This window comes from Gopherus flavomarginatus, chromosome 1 (assembly GCF_025201925.1).
Source record: "Gopherus flavomarginatus isolate rGopFla2 chromosome 1, rGopFla2.mat.asm, whole genome shotgun sequence".
Classification (NCBI taxonomy): Eukaryota; Metazoa; Chordata; order Testudines; family Testudinidae; genus Gopherus; species Gopherus flavomarginatus.
This window is the reverse complement of record NC_066617.1, coordinates 153,993,908-154,008,865: the sequence shown is the minus strand read 5'-3', so window position 1 is coordinate 154,008,865 and position 14,958 is coordinate 153,993,908. Positions and strand designations below refer to the sequence as shown.

The following is a 14,958-nucleotide window of genomic DNA, read 5'->3' as shown; positions in this document are numbered from 1 at the left end:
AGGACCTCCTTCAAAGTCATCCTAATTATCTTTTGTTCCCCTAGCAAATCCCAACTTGTCAAAGAGGATGTGAAATTGTATAAAAGATCCTTGGGTCCTGATTCTGTCATCTCAGATTTGCTTAGACTTCATCGGTGGAAGTCTGAGTCGCAAGACTGGGGTCCCAGTTCTGCTGGTATGCCCTGAATATGAGATTTGGACATTGGCCTATGACCTATGAACTGAATTCTAAAGGAACTCTTGGAACTACAAAGCTCACCATCTCTGCTATGAATCTAAACCTCAATTAATTGAACTCGTGTCTGTATGTATATTGATATTTTAACCATACTCTGGTTTTTTAAATAAATTTTAGGTTAGTTAATAAGAATTGACTGACTGTAGTGCGTATTTGGGTAAGATCTGAAACATTCATTAACCTGGGAGGTAATGTGGTGTTTCCTTTGGATTGGTAGAACCTTTTCTCTTCTATGATGAAATAAGATTTTTCAGAAATCATCACATTTGACGTAGGTACCTGGATGGAGGCTTCAGGCTGGATCACTCTAAGGGGACTGTGTTGTTTGGACTTCTGAGTAACCAGTGAGGTAATAAAGAAGCTGTTTTATGCTGGCATGGTAAATCTAAGTATTGGAATATCCACCAGCTTTTGGGGTTTGGCTGCCCCACTTTTTGCAGTTTGCCCTAATTTAGTAACCATAGCTGACCCTCACTAGGACCCCAGTCACACCCCCAAATCCTTGCCCCTCCATGGCAATAATTCTCGCCCCCCCCCTGCAAAAACCCAGAGCTTTCACTGCAATAATCCCCCATCCCCAAAAAAACCCCTCTGCTCCACTGCGATCATCTCTCCCCCCCACCCCAAAAGACATCGCCTCCACTGTTCTAATCCGCCCCGCCTCACCTTGGTGTAGTACTTGCGGTTGGAGCAGCGATAATGTGCAAACTGGCAGAAGGTTTGAAACCACGAGGCATCTGGGAGGTCAGAACAGATAGGGCCTAGAAACAGGGTGAGAACTGGTGTCAATATTAACAGGGAACTCACTCCCCTGCCCACAGGTGTATGAATCACAGAAGATCAGAGTTGGAAGGACCTCAGGAGGTCATCTAGTCCAATCCCCTGCTCAAAGCAAGACCAATCCCCAACTAAATCCTCCCAGCCAGGGCTTTGTCAAGCCTGACCGTAAAAACCTCTAAGGAAGGAGATTCCACCACCTCCCTAGGTAACCCATTCCAGTGCTTCACCACTCTCCCAGTGAAAAAGTTTTTCCTAATATCCAAAATACACCTCCCCCACTGCAACTTGAGACCATTACTCCTTGTTCTGTCATCAGGTACCACAGAGAACAGTCTAGATGCATCCTCTTTGGAACCTCCCTTCAGGTAGTTGAAAGCAGCTATCAAATCCCCCCTCATTCTTCTCTTCTGCAGACTAAACAATCCCAGTTCTCTCACACTCTCCTCATAAGTCATGTGCTCCAGCCCCCTAAACATTTTTGTTGCCCTCCGCTGGACTCTTTCCAAATTTTTCCACATCCTTCTTGTAGTGTGAGGCCTAAAACTAGACAGCGTACTCCAGATGAGGCCTCACCAATGTCAGATAGAGGGGAATGATCATGTCCCTCAATCTGCTGGCAATACCTCTACTTACACCGATTAAGGCAAGGGCACCTGTTTGTTGGATGTGGAAGAAAATGCTGAATGTGTGCATGGGGACCCAAAGCACCCCTTAGAGCTAAGCTCTGTGCTTAGCTTAGACTTTAGGGTCAGAAGGGACCAATGTGATCATCTAGTCTGACCTCCTGCACAAAGCAGGCCACAGAAACCTACCCATCCACTTCTATAACAAACCCCTAACCTATGTCCAAGTTATTGAAGTCTTCAAATTGTGGTTTGAAGACCTCAAGCTGCAGAGAATCCACCAGCAAGTGACCCATGCTCCACGCTGCAGAGGAAGGCGAAAAACCTCCAGGGCCTCTGCCAATCTGCCCTGGAGGAAAATTCCTTCCCGACCCCAAATATGGTGATCAGCTAAACCCTGAGCATGTGGGCAAGACTCACCAGCCAGCACTCAGGAAAGAATTCTCTGCAGTAACTCAGATCCCATCCCATCCCACATCCCATCACAGACCACTGGGCATACTTATCTGCTGGTAATCAAAGATCAATTGCCAAAATTAAGCTATCCCATCATACCATCCCTTCCATAAACTTATCAAGCTTAGTCTTAAAGCCAGATATGTCTTTTGCCCCCACTACTCCCATTGGAAGGCTGTTCCAGAACTTCACTGCTCTAATGGTTAGAAACCTTCGTCTAATTTCAAGTCTAAACTTCCTAGTGTCCAATTTATACCCATTCGTTCTTGTGTCTACATTGGTACTAAGCCTAAATAATTCCTCTCCCTCCCTAATATTAATCCCTCTGATATATTTATAAAGAACAAGCACATCCCCCCTCAGCCTTCTTTTGGCTAGACTAAACAAGCCAAGCTCTTTGAGTCTCCTTTCATATGACAAGTTTTCCATTCCTCGGATCATCCTAGTAGCCCGTCTCTGAACCTGTTCCAGTTTGAATTCATCCTTCTTAAACATGGGAGACCAGAACTGCACACAGTATTCCAGGTGAGGTCTCACCAGTGCCTTATTTAACGGTACTAACACCTCCTTATCTTTGCTGGAAATACCTCGCCTGATGCATCCTAAAACCGCATTAGCTTTTTTAACGGCCATATCACATTGGCGGCTCATAGTCATCCTGTGATCAACCAATACTCCAAGGTCCTTCTCCTCCTCTGTTGCTTCCAACTGATGTGTCCCCAATGTATATCTAAAATTCTTATTATTAATCCCTAAATGCATGACCTTGCACATTTCACTATTAAATTTCATCCTATTACTATTACTCCAGTTTACAAGGTCATCCAGATCTTCCTGTATGATATTCCGGTCCTTCTCCGTGTTAGCAATACCCCCCAGCTTTGTGTCATCCGCAAACTTTATTAGCACATTCCTGCTTTTTGTGCCAAGATCAGTAATAAAAAGGTTAAATAAGATTGGTCCCAAAACCGATATTTGAGGAACTCCACTAGTAACCTCCTTCCAGCCTGACAGTTCACCCTTCAGTACAACCCGTTGTAGTCTCCCCTTTAACCAGTTCCTTATCCACCTTTCAATTTTCATATTGATCCCCATCTTTTCCAATTTGACTAATAATTCCCCATGTGGAACCATGTCAAATGCCTTACTGAAATCGAGGTAAATTATGTCTACTGCATTTCCTTTGTCTAAATAATCTGTTACCTTCTCAAAGAAGATCAGGTTGGTTTGGCACGATCTACCTTTAGTAAAACCATGTTGTAATTTGTCCCAATTACCATTGATCTCAATGTCCTTAACTACTTTCTCCTTCAAAATTTTTTCCAAGACCTTACATACTACAGATGTCAAACTAACAGGCCTATAGTTACTCGGATCACTTTTTTCCCCTTTCTTAAAGATAGGAACTATGTTAGCAATTCTCCAGTCATACGGTACAACCCCTGAGTTTACCAATTCATTAAAAATTCTCACTAACGGGCTTGCAATTTCATGCGCCAGTTCCTTTAATATTCTTGGATGAAGATTGTCTGGGCTCTCCGATTCTGTCCCATTAAGCTGTTCAAGTTTGGCTTCTACCTCAGATGTGGTAATATCCACCTCCATATCCTCATTCCTGTTTGTCATCCTTCCATTATCCCTAAGCTCCTCATTAGCCTTATTAAAGGCTGAGGCAAAGTACTTATTTAGATATTGGGCCATGCCTAGGTTATCCTTAACCGCCTTTCCATCCTCAGGGTTTAGTGGTCCCACTTCTTCTTTCTTCGTTTTCTTCTTATTTATATGGCTATAGAACCTTTTACTGTTGGTTTTAATTCCCTTTGCAAGGTTCAACTCTACTTGGCTTTTAGCCTTTCTCACTTTATCCCTACATGTTCTGACCTCTCTAAGGTAGCTTTCCTTGCTAATCCCACCCTTCTTCCACTCCTTGTAGGCTTTCTGCTTTTTCTTAATCACCTCTCTGAGATGCTTGCTCATCCAGCTTGGTCTACAACTCCTGCCTGTGGTTTTTTTCCCCTTCCTTGGGATGCAGGCTTCCGATAGTTTCTGCAGCTGCGACAAAGTAATTCCAGGCCTCCTCCGCATTTAGATCCACAAGTTCTTCTGTCCAATCCACTTCTCTAACTAATTTCCTTAACTCTTTAAAGTTAGCCCTCGAGAAGTCAAAAACCCTAGTCCCAGATCTATTTTTGTTTATCCTTCCATCTAGTTTGAACTGAATTAGCTCATGATCACTCGAACCAGTTAATGCTCAGACAGTCTCCTGGCTGCTATATACTCTCCCTATGTCAATCTATGGAAGTGCCTCATTTTATGGCCTACTTTGACCATCTGCTTTGGACCTCTGTGACAGAGTGGGAATTGTTTACTTTCCTCATGGATTGTATTTTCTAAATGGACAACCAAAATAATTCTCAATTACTGAGGGACAATCTCCACTCATTGATACATTTTGCTTTCCACAATCAAATCTCTGTACAACTTTTAATGAGTGATGTACCCAAGTATTCAGATTCTAATATCTAAACTGTATTGTTAAAGCTATTCACCTAAATTTGGGTTATTGCTGATTAAATAGTCATATGATACATAGAGTACATAAAAACAAACCTTGTATTTGTGCATAATCTATGAACTATATCTAGATGTGCAGACCCTCTTTTCTTATTCTAAGTATTATATACTTTTTTTAACATTAGCTTTAATACAAATTTCAAAATTTTATGCAGCCTCTGTATGACTCAATTTCCCTTATGTGCTGCATTGTTACCTACAGGCGGGAAAAGGACTGCTTGCTCTCCGGGCAGGTGAAGAGACCGATATGGGTAAAAACAATAAGGAGTCCTTGTGGCACCTTAGAGACTAACAAATTTATTGGACATAATAAGCTCTCGGGGGGGGCTAAAACCCACTTCATCAGATGCATGGAGTGAAAAACACAGTCAACAGTATAAACATGAAAAGATGGGAGTTGCCTTACCAAGTGGAGGGTCAGTGCTAATGAGGCCGATGCAATCAAGGCGGACATCAGCCATTTCCAACAGTTGACAAGAAGGTGTGAGTATCAGCAGAGGGCAAAATTACTTTTTGTAGTGACCTATTCACTAAATGTGATATAGATAGATATGTGTTGCCTAGTTGCCTGGGCCTTGATCCCCATATCAGTGGGGCATCTGAGAAGACAATGGTAAATCCATTCACTAAGATGTTCACACCTAGCGACCAGTGACCCAGAGACATACAGACTTCCCCGCCTCTCAGCAGTGGGGCTGAGCCACACTTTCCCTGGGCTGGGGAGGAGGTGGAAATTAAGTGTAGGCTATGGGAAGCAGTAGGGACACACACCTAAGGGTCTGATGGAGCGACAAAGAGAGCTTGAACACTGGGGTTCACTACAGCTTGGCTGGACTCTGGATATCCTCTCCATCTGGCTCCTATCCACAGGAGCAAGGGATAGGCTGGGTTTCACAGGATCACCGTGGGCATTTCCACATCCCCCACTGGAATCTTCTGGTCTGGAAAGAAAGTCTCAGCATGCAGCTTTCTGTACAGGCCAGTGTTCTGAAAGGGTGCGTGAACCAAGCACTTTCCCTGACCATCCCACAGTGATGTTAGTGAAATGGCCTCCGTGATCCACCAGCATGCACAAGACAATGGAGAAGTAGCTCTTTCTATTGATGTACTCCATCGCAAGATGGCCTGGGGCTAAAATGGGGATGTGTGTCATCTATCACCCTGCTGCAGTTAGAGAATCCCATTGCGGCAAAGCCATCCACTATTTCCTGCACATTACCCAGAGTAGTCTTTTGTAGCAGAAGGGGATTAATAGCCCTGCACGCTTGCATCACCGCAACCCCCATGGTGGACTTTCCAACTCCACACCGATTCGCAACTGACTGGTAGCAGTTTGGAATCACCACGTTCCACATAGCGATCACCACTCACTTTCCAGCAGTGAGGGTAGCTCTCATTCTGGTGTCCTTGTGCCACAGGGTGGGGTGAGCTCCACACATAGTTCCAGGCAGGTGGCTTTGCACATCTGAAAGTTCTGCTGCCACTGCTTGTCATCCCACACCTGCATCATGAGGTGATCCCACCACTCAGTGCTTGTTTCCAAAGCCCAGTACTGATGGTCCACTATGTGCAGCTGCTCCGTGAATGACAGCAGTGATCTTGAATTATTTGTTTCCACGGCAGACAGCAGGGCAGGCACCACCGATTCATCCTCTCTTTTGCAGCTCATTAAATATTGCAGACCAGCCATGTTGTTTTCATAATGCACATCACCAGACGGGTCAGCAGTTCAGGATCCATGCTTCTCAGGCAGAGATGGCAAGCACACAGTTTACAAGGACTGTTGAAAATGGCACAAAATGCTATTGGCTTCCAGAGCTCTGAGTGGCAGAGGGTGATGGAGAGTGGCGAGTTGCACAGTGGGATAGCTACCCACAATGCAATGCTCTCTGTTGATGCAAGAGCAACGACTGTAGACACGCTCTACCGCCACAAGGAGCATTGTGTGAAGATGCAAAACTGATGTAATTAAAGCAGCTTATTATCACTGACATAAGTTAAGTCAATTTAACTCTGTAGTGCAGACAAGGCTTTAACAGAGCAATGGCTAACGGCTGCTTTTTAGGGTTTCTGACACAAGGAAATTGACTGGTATCATTACACAGCTTTAGTTATACAAGTGTAACTTAGGGTGACCAGATATCCCAATTTTATAAGGACAGTCCCAATATTTGGGACTTTTTCTTATATAGGTGTCTATTACCCCCAATCCCCTGTTGCAATTTTTCACACTTGCTGTCTGGTCACCCTAGTGTAACTCCTCACATGGATACTCAGTAGTGCAGAAAAAGAGCTACTTTTTTCCAATTTCTCTTGCGGGACTGGCAAGAGTGCATCTTCCTCTTCCCCCTCCTTTCTCTCCCCTCCCCTCCTCTCCCAGTCCCTGCTACTCTGAACAAATCAGGTGGACTGGCACTTCCCCCTCTCCAACCAAACATACAGCATTAATTCTGACCTCTGGAAGAGCTGAGTGAATGGGGGATGGGGATGGGCTGGGAGTCCAGCCTGGGAAACTCAGAAAGAAAACAAAGAAGGAAGAGCCCTGAGTGAGGGGAGGAAGCTGCTTGGAGGACAGCCAGCTGCTTGTAAACTCTCAGCCTGGAGCTGCCAGGACAGCTGAGGGACACATGAGCAGCATGCCACTCTGAGCTCACCCTGCAAGCCAGCACCTTGCCAGAGAGCATGGAGAGTGTGGACTGACCTAAAGGGGGAAGGGGATTGCACTGGCACAGAGCAGAGAGTCTCTGTATCTAGCCAGGTGTGGGGGTGGGAAGAGCTGTTTTGCTATATGCTGTGCCCAGCTCTGTGTAACCCCTGCTAGAGAGCTTGACTTGGGGCTGCTCCTGGCTTTGCCCGCATTAGATAAAAGTGTTGTTCTATTCTTAAGTGTGGTGCTTGTTAGGGGTTAAATCTAACACACACACACTCACTCCCTGCAGGGGAGTCAAGAGCTTGTGCCCAGGTGCATGGCTGGGACCTGGGACCCCTTACCCAATCGTGGTAGCCCTCCACCTGACACTCCTGTCACTTTGGAAGTGAAATAAACTAAACCAGAAAAGGGCAGTCTTGTTCTGGGATAACAATAAGCACACTGTGAGTTATACCAATATAACTATCGCTATATCATTATACTGGTAAAATTTCCCATGCAGACAGGCTCTTCATTTGTCAACATTTACAACTAGCAGTTGCAGGAAGAGAATATATAGCTGGGTGCTTTGTCAAAATCCTCCTATATGCTTTGGAAAAATACCATGTGCCTAAAAGAAATATAAAATCTGAGAGGTATGTTTTTAGTAACTGTGATCAAAATAAAACTGAAATTAGACCAGTATGCAGCCAGGCTGTCCCACTTAGTGTCATCATGCACATTTGGTTCACTTGCACGTGAACTTGTTAGAAATCATATAGTTTTGAACAGCCAAAAAAAGGTCAGAACACATATGCCTCCACAGTCTTGAGTTGGAATTTAATCAGGCTGTTAACATCTGCTGTAGCAGTGAAGAAGTAAAGAAACAGATACAAAAATTTAAAGCATTAAAAATAATGGAAGACATACACCACATGCAAAACAAAGGCAAATAGACTAAAACAAGAAATAAGACTACAGTTTGCAAAGGAAGACAAGCACAAGCAATGCAAGAATTGTGGAAGAAGAAACCTTCAAAAACTGCAAATGTCTGGGATATGTTGCTACATGTCATGTTACTGCACAGAAATAAATTCTTTTGTAAAAGACTGCAAACAGTGCCATATAATGGATAACGGTCCTATAATGTACAGCAAGTGGGAAGTGACAATGACATGTGTCCTCCGATGAGTTTGTCTTCACCACCCACTGCTTTAGGGCTGTGAAATGCAAAAAAAAAGGGTGTTTGCAGAACTAAACTGTCAGACATCACCCCAGGCACCCAGTTCAGACAAATGTCACTTTGATAGAAACTTAAAAGACAGACTGACAAACTGGCAGAGCTGGGAGGCTGAAAGAAAGTAACATGACCAGCAGACTGGATAAGTGTAAGCAGGGGAATGGTCCCGCTACTGTGGGGAACTTTCCTGGCTTCTGCACTACCTTGGTGAAATGGACTCACGGAAGGATCTGAGGCCTCCCTGCCCTTGAGGACTTCCTTCCACTCTCCTGTCTGGCAGAGTCCTTGTAACCGCAACAAGGCTGGGCCCAGGATTACTGGGGAGCTCAACCCCCAATCTTGCTGTGGTCACCTAGGTCAGGGGCTAGGGTGTCCCCACTCTGGGGTGCTCTCTCTGCACTGGATGCTTTCCTGACCCACTGATCATTACATATGATTTAAAGCAATACAGTTTATTTAATTAACAATTAGTTTAAAAGGGAATAAGGAAAAATGGGAAAGGTTAAAGGAAACACATCACCCTGCTCTGTGGCAGGGAACATCACAAACAGCGTCTCTGGAATGTCAGGGCAGTTCACAGTCTGTTCCTTGTAGGTCCCAGGCCGCCTTCTCAGGCCCTGGCTGTGCTGCAGGGACGCTGCGGGTCAGACACTTGCCCTGGTGGCGGCCACATGCTCTCAGGCTCTAGGTGGCAGGCCAGCATCTTTCCAGCATCGCCCCCGCCCTGTCAGGGTTACGATCCCTCTCCAAGTCTGGCCTGCAAAGCCTCTTGGCTGAGGCATCTCCCTGTGCTGGGCCCACTGCCCAGGGTTCCCCTCGCTATCCCCAGCTGCTCACCACACCCGGCTCCAGACTGCTCCAGCCCCAGCTCCAGCTCCAGCTCCAGCACTCTGCCTCAGCTCCAGCTCCACCACTCTGTCTCAGCATGGCTGCTGCTGCTCTGCCTCCAGCTCCCTGGGCTGCTTCTCTGGCCCGGGTTGCTACAGCTCTGCTCCCAGGACAGGTCTGCTCTGCAGGCTGCTTCTGTGACTCTGCTCCCAGCTCTGACCTGCTTCCTGGGCTGCTTGTCTGGCCCCTCTGGCTCTGGTTGCTGCAGCTCTCCTCCCAGGGCAGGTCTGCTCTCTCTGGGCTGTGCTCTGGCTTTGGGGCTGCAGCTCTGCTCCCAGCAGCTTAGTTTGGGCCCCTGCTCTCTCCTTAGCTAAGCCTCACTCTGTCTGACCCAGGCAATTCCAGCTCACAGAGGACTGGACCCCCGGTCTCCTGACTCCTTGATTAGCCTGTCCACCCTGTCAATCAGGCTGATCTGGAGCACTGGCCTCTCCCCATTGCCCCAGGGACTGTCAGTCTCAGGGGACTGTCAGTCTCAGGGTCCTGATTTCCCATTGATCCTTCCCCTTTTGGTACTGGGAGCTAGCCAACCAAAACACCCCCACTGAATGTTAGTAAGGCGGTAACAGTCCCCTTACATAAACATGGTACTTATATAAAAAACAGGCAAATTGCTTGCATACTGACCCCCTACGCCTCCATAAACCTCTACAACACTCCCATCATTTTTTTTTTACACCAACAACAGAAGGGATCCTGCCAAAAGCAATGTTCTTTTCTGTTTAGATGTTAAAAATGGTTTCTGTCTGGTAACACTTGAGGAAGAAAGCACCTATTCAACATCTTTCTGGACTCTTTGGGCAGATCTAGATGGCTATGAATGACATTTGGCTTTAATCGCTGGTGCCAGAATCATGAAGTGCTAGAGGAACTCGAGGTGGTTAATAGTATCAGAGGGGTAGCTGTGTTAGTCTGGATCTGTAAAAGCGGCAAAGTTCTGTGGCACTGCACCTATTGGGTATCCGGGAGGTGGGTGGGCAGAAGCCCGCCCACTGCTAAAGGATCCCCCACCCCCAGCCTAAGGGGAGGATCCACAGGACCTCAGAACCCAACTGATTCCAGGGGACAACTAATAAGAGAACAGGGACAGGAGTGCGGTCAAAGGGCCATAAGAAGAGAGCCTGATGGGGACACCGAGCAGAGAACCCTGGACAGCACACACTGCTCCTCGAAGGCATCAAGGGACCCAGTGGACGCCGCCCAGAGGAACTCCGCCCGGATACGTGAAGGGACTAAGGATCGGAAACAAGCCCCACAGTCACTGGAGTCTCCATCGGCCAACCTCCTCTCCCTGGCTGCGTAGATGATCATTTTAGCCAGGGCGAGGAGGAGGTTGACCAGGAGGTCCCGCGACTTTGTGGGGCCACGGATAGGGACTGCATAGAGAAGGAGGTGAGGGGAAAAGTGCAGCCAGAAACGCAACAGGATGTTGATGAGGAGCTGGTATAGGGGCTGCAACCTGGCGCACTCTAAGTAAACATGCGCCAGGGTCTCCCTCGCGCCGCAAAAGGGGCAGGTGTCTGGGACAGGGGTAAACCGCGCCAAGTACATGCCCGTGCTCTTGGCCCCATGGAGGAGCCGCCAATCTGTGGCACTGTAACGGGGTCGTTACCCGTTCCTGCCCTTCGGGGTGGAAAATAGCCCAGGAGAGGGCTGTGGCTGGGGCAAGAAGCCTGGGCTGATTAGGGAAGGTAGGCTCAGCTGTGGCCAACCCCTCAATCTGGCCCAGCTGGCCCCTATAAGAGGCAGTGAGCCAGAAGCCCACTCAGTCTCCCTCTGTTTGTAGAGGGAGATGGGCCTGGCTGTAAGAAGCTAGAGACAGGGTACCTGAGTGGAGCAGGGCTGGGGAAAGGCAAAGGAGCTGGGGAGCTCCAGCCTGGAAAGCCCCAGGCTGTGGTCTAACACAAGGCCAACAGGTACTGGGGGTTGCAGAGGGCAGCCCAGGGGTAGGCCAAGGCAGCAGGTCCAAACCTAACCTTGCCAGTGATGAGCAGGCTGATACTACAGTCTTCCCCAGGGCACGGGGGCTAGACGATGACTGGCAGTAGCCTTATCCTGAGGCGAAGTGGGGATAGAGGGTGGGGGTTCCCTGAGAAGGGGAGACCCTAAGACTGAGAGAGAAAGGGGTCACTGCTGGGGGGCAGCACCTCAGCTAACAGGGCACCGGAGTCCAGAGAGGGACATGGGGGGCCAAGTGGTAGGGGATCACCGGCTTGCAGAGGGTGCTCTAGGCTGGAAATCGAGCTAATTCCCTGAGAGACCAGCAGGATGGGCCGCAGGGGTGAGTCTGCACCCTTACAGGCACCTTATAGACTAACAAATGTATTGGAGCATGAGCTTTTGTGGGTGAATACCCACCTCCTCGGATGCATGAGGTGGTTAATGTAATTGCAGATGACAATTTGGTTGTGAAGACTCCCTTGAAGAAGCTAATGCTGATCATGGTCGTACCCTGGTAGCACTGCTTTATAGTACACCAGTGAATCTCAAACTGAATAATAAAAAAAATTAGACCAGGCCTGTCATCTGAGCTGTATATCAGACACCTTCTAACAACAGAGGGCTTAAAACCAGGCCCTGCGATGGTCCAAATCATTTTGGAGTAATTCCCTCTCCTCAAAATGTGCAAGACATATGGCAGCTTTGTGGGATCTGTTAACGATCCCCCCAAATTCCTGCCACATCTGTCATGGAATCACTGGGGCGGTGCTCTGGAACTACGCTGTATGAAGCCAGCCAGGACTCTAGATTCATAGATTCTAGGGTCAGAAGGGACCAATGTGATCATCTAGTCTGACTCCCTGCACAAAGCAGGCCACAGAACCCTACCCATCCACTTCTATAACAAACCCCTAACCTATGCCTGAGTTATTGAAGTCTTCAAATTGTGGTTTGAAGACCTCAAGCTGCAGAGTATCCACCAGCAAGTGACCCATGCCCCACGCTGCAGGGGAAGGCGAAAAACCTCCAGGGCCTCTGCCAATCTGCCCTGGAGGAAAATACCCTCCCGACCCCAAATATGGCGATCAGCTAAACCCTGAGCATGTGGGCAAGACTCACCAGCCAGCACTCACGAAAGAAGTCTCTGCAGTAACTCAGATCCCATCCCATCCAACATCTCATCACCAACCACTGGGCATACTTATCTGGCGATAATCAAAGATCAATTGCCAAAATTAGGCTCTCCCATCATACCATCCCTTCCATAAACTTATCAAGCTTAATCTTAAAGCCAGATATGTCTTTTGCCCCCACTACTCCCCTTGGAAGGCTGTTCCAGAACTTCACTCCTCTAGGGGAGCATGCCTCCTCTCTCTGAGCATACTGTTTCCAGGGCAAGAAGCTTACACAGCTTTGACCTTCCTGGGTCTGACCTTGGAGCATTCAGCAGCCCCTTCCACACTGTGCACTTCCTGTAGCGAGTCCACCTGGGTGGGGCTCCTGGGGAAGCCAGAGGGCCCTGTACCCCAAATCCACAGTCAGCAGTGACTCTCTGCCAGCATAAAATGGAAGGTTTGTTAGTCAACAGGAACACAGCATAGAACAGAACTTTTTAGCACAGAATTCAGTGACTTTCAGCCGAATCCATCTTGGAGAGTCCCAGGTCAGGCAGCCCAGATTCCCCCTTTTCCATCCCCCACAAGCAGACTGCCAGCTTCCAGCGACTTGACCTCAGACACCCCCATTGCTCCTCCTCTCTCTCTTTGTCTTGCTTACGGGGCAAAGAGTCACCTGGTGGCATCTCCCTGCTGGGTCTCAGGTTATGAAGGGTACTGGTCATAGCATATGTGCAAGCAGCTGGAGCAGCTTCACCTGCCCCACAGGTCTCAGTCAAAGTCACACACTCCTATTTCCACCACTGGAGGTATTGGTGCAGCACACAGGGAAACTGAGGCACACACAGTATTAATGAAAAATAGTAACACTCACAAAGGCTCAAAGTAAGACTCATATACAACATAACAAGAGAAAATCCCCATTTTGTCACAACACCTCTCCCAGGTCCTAACATACTATGATGCAAAGGAACCTGTAAATATGATTCCAGTGAATGTGGATTGGAATAATCATTACTGCGTGATTACCCTGTAGCATGTTGTCAGTGGGACACAAAGTGTAATTATACTTAGTCAAAGAAGGAATACTTAGGCATGGTTTCGGCATGCACCAGGTTTGCACAGCATCTCCTGGGATGTGGTCATATCCATGCAGACACAGACCTCCTTCCCAACCTCACATATGGTGATCATTGAGCAAGAACCAGCCAGCCAAGCTACCTGAGAGAGAATGTTCGATGCCACCTCAGATCCCTGGCTCACCCTGTCCAGTGTCCCATCTCCAGATGTGGCCATCCCTGATGCTTTAGTTCAGAGGAAGGAGATAAAATGAAAAAAAAAAAAACAAAACAGCATACATTGTGGGGGGATGGGAACCAAACCCTTCCTGACCTCTGTTTGTGACTAATTGAAACCCTGAGGTGTGAGCTTTAGGAAGATAAGACATAAACCACAAGTGAACCTTACGGTTGTCAAGCCTACCCCATCACTAGCAACCCCCTCATACAATCACATTCATAAATTTGTCCAGCTCTCTCCTAAAACTAATTAAGTTGTTTGTCTCCACAACTCTTATTGGGAGGCTGTTCCAACGCCCTCCTCCCCTGTCCCCCGCCCCGATGGTTAGAAACGTCTTCTATTTTCCAGCCTGAATTTGTTCACAGCCAGTTTATACCCAATGTTTTTATTGCAACGTTGTCCTTTAGCTTAAGTAGCTCTTCATCCTCCCTGGTGTTTACCCCCTAATGTATTTATAGGGGCGCAATCATATCCCCTCTCAGCCTTCCTTTGCTAGGCTAAACAAAAAGTGTCTTCTCATAAGACTGGCCCTCCATTCCCCAGGTCATCACGGTAGCTCCTCTCTGCTCTTGTTCAAGTTTAATTTAATCTTTCCTGAATATGGGTGACCAGAACTGCACACAGTATTCCAGATGAGGTCTGACGAGCGCCTTGCACAATGGCATTAACCAGGGCTGGTCTCAGTGAAATGGCACCCTGGGTGAACTTATATTTTGGTGTCCCCATGGACACCCCATCCCATCACCCCTGACCCCCAAGGCTGCCCACATCACCCCTGACCCCCACAACTTGCTCCCAACACCTCCAAGCCCCACTCCCTCCCCCCTAGCTCTGAGGGCGGGGGGTTTTGGGGGGGGCAGTGTGCTTGCTGGGAGAAATGTGAGTGTGAGAGAGGGGAGTGTATGTGTGTGCCTGAGTGACTGTGTCAGCACACTGTCTCTTTAAGAAGAGCATTCAGGAGCCTGAACAGCAGCACTGGCAGCTCCCACTCTGGACCCAGAGGCACTAGCACAGATTTGCTCCCCCTGACCCCCACCCCAGCTCAGCAGAGGCTGGGTACACAGGTGAGGGGAGGGGGATACACCAACATCACCCCCCCCCCCCGCACACTCTGCACAGCAGACAGGAGGAAGGCTCCAGGTCTGAGCTTGGCCAGGGGCAGCTCCATGGAGGGG

The 14,958-nt window shown here is 47.9% G+C and overlaps 2 protein-coding genes across 2 annotated transcripts in view; one reads left to right on the top strand and one right to left on the bottom strand.

The window, feature by feature from the left end:
• The window catches only part of ACRBP (acrosin binding protein), a 59,838-nt gene that overhangs the window by 38,258 nt on the left and 6,622 nt on the right, over nucleotides 1-14,958 (bottom strand). Inside the window, exon 3 of the mRNA XM_050967455.1 lies at nucleotides 905-999. Within this exon, the coding sequence (XP_050823412.1) occupies nucleotides 905-999 (95 nt within the window). The remainder of the gene's footprint in view (nucleotides 1-904; nucleotides 1,000-14,958) is intronic.
• The window catches only part of LAG3 (lymphocyte activating 3), a 326,415-nt gene continuing 320,972 nt past the window's right edge, over nucleotides 9,516-14,958 (top strand). The window contains exon 1 of the mRNA XM_050967411.1: nucleotides 9,516-9,543. The gene's annotated coding sequence lies outside the window, so the exon portion shown is untranslated. The remainder of the gene's footprint in view (nucleotides 9,544-14,958) is intronic.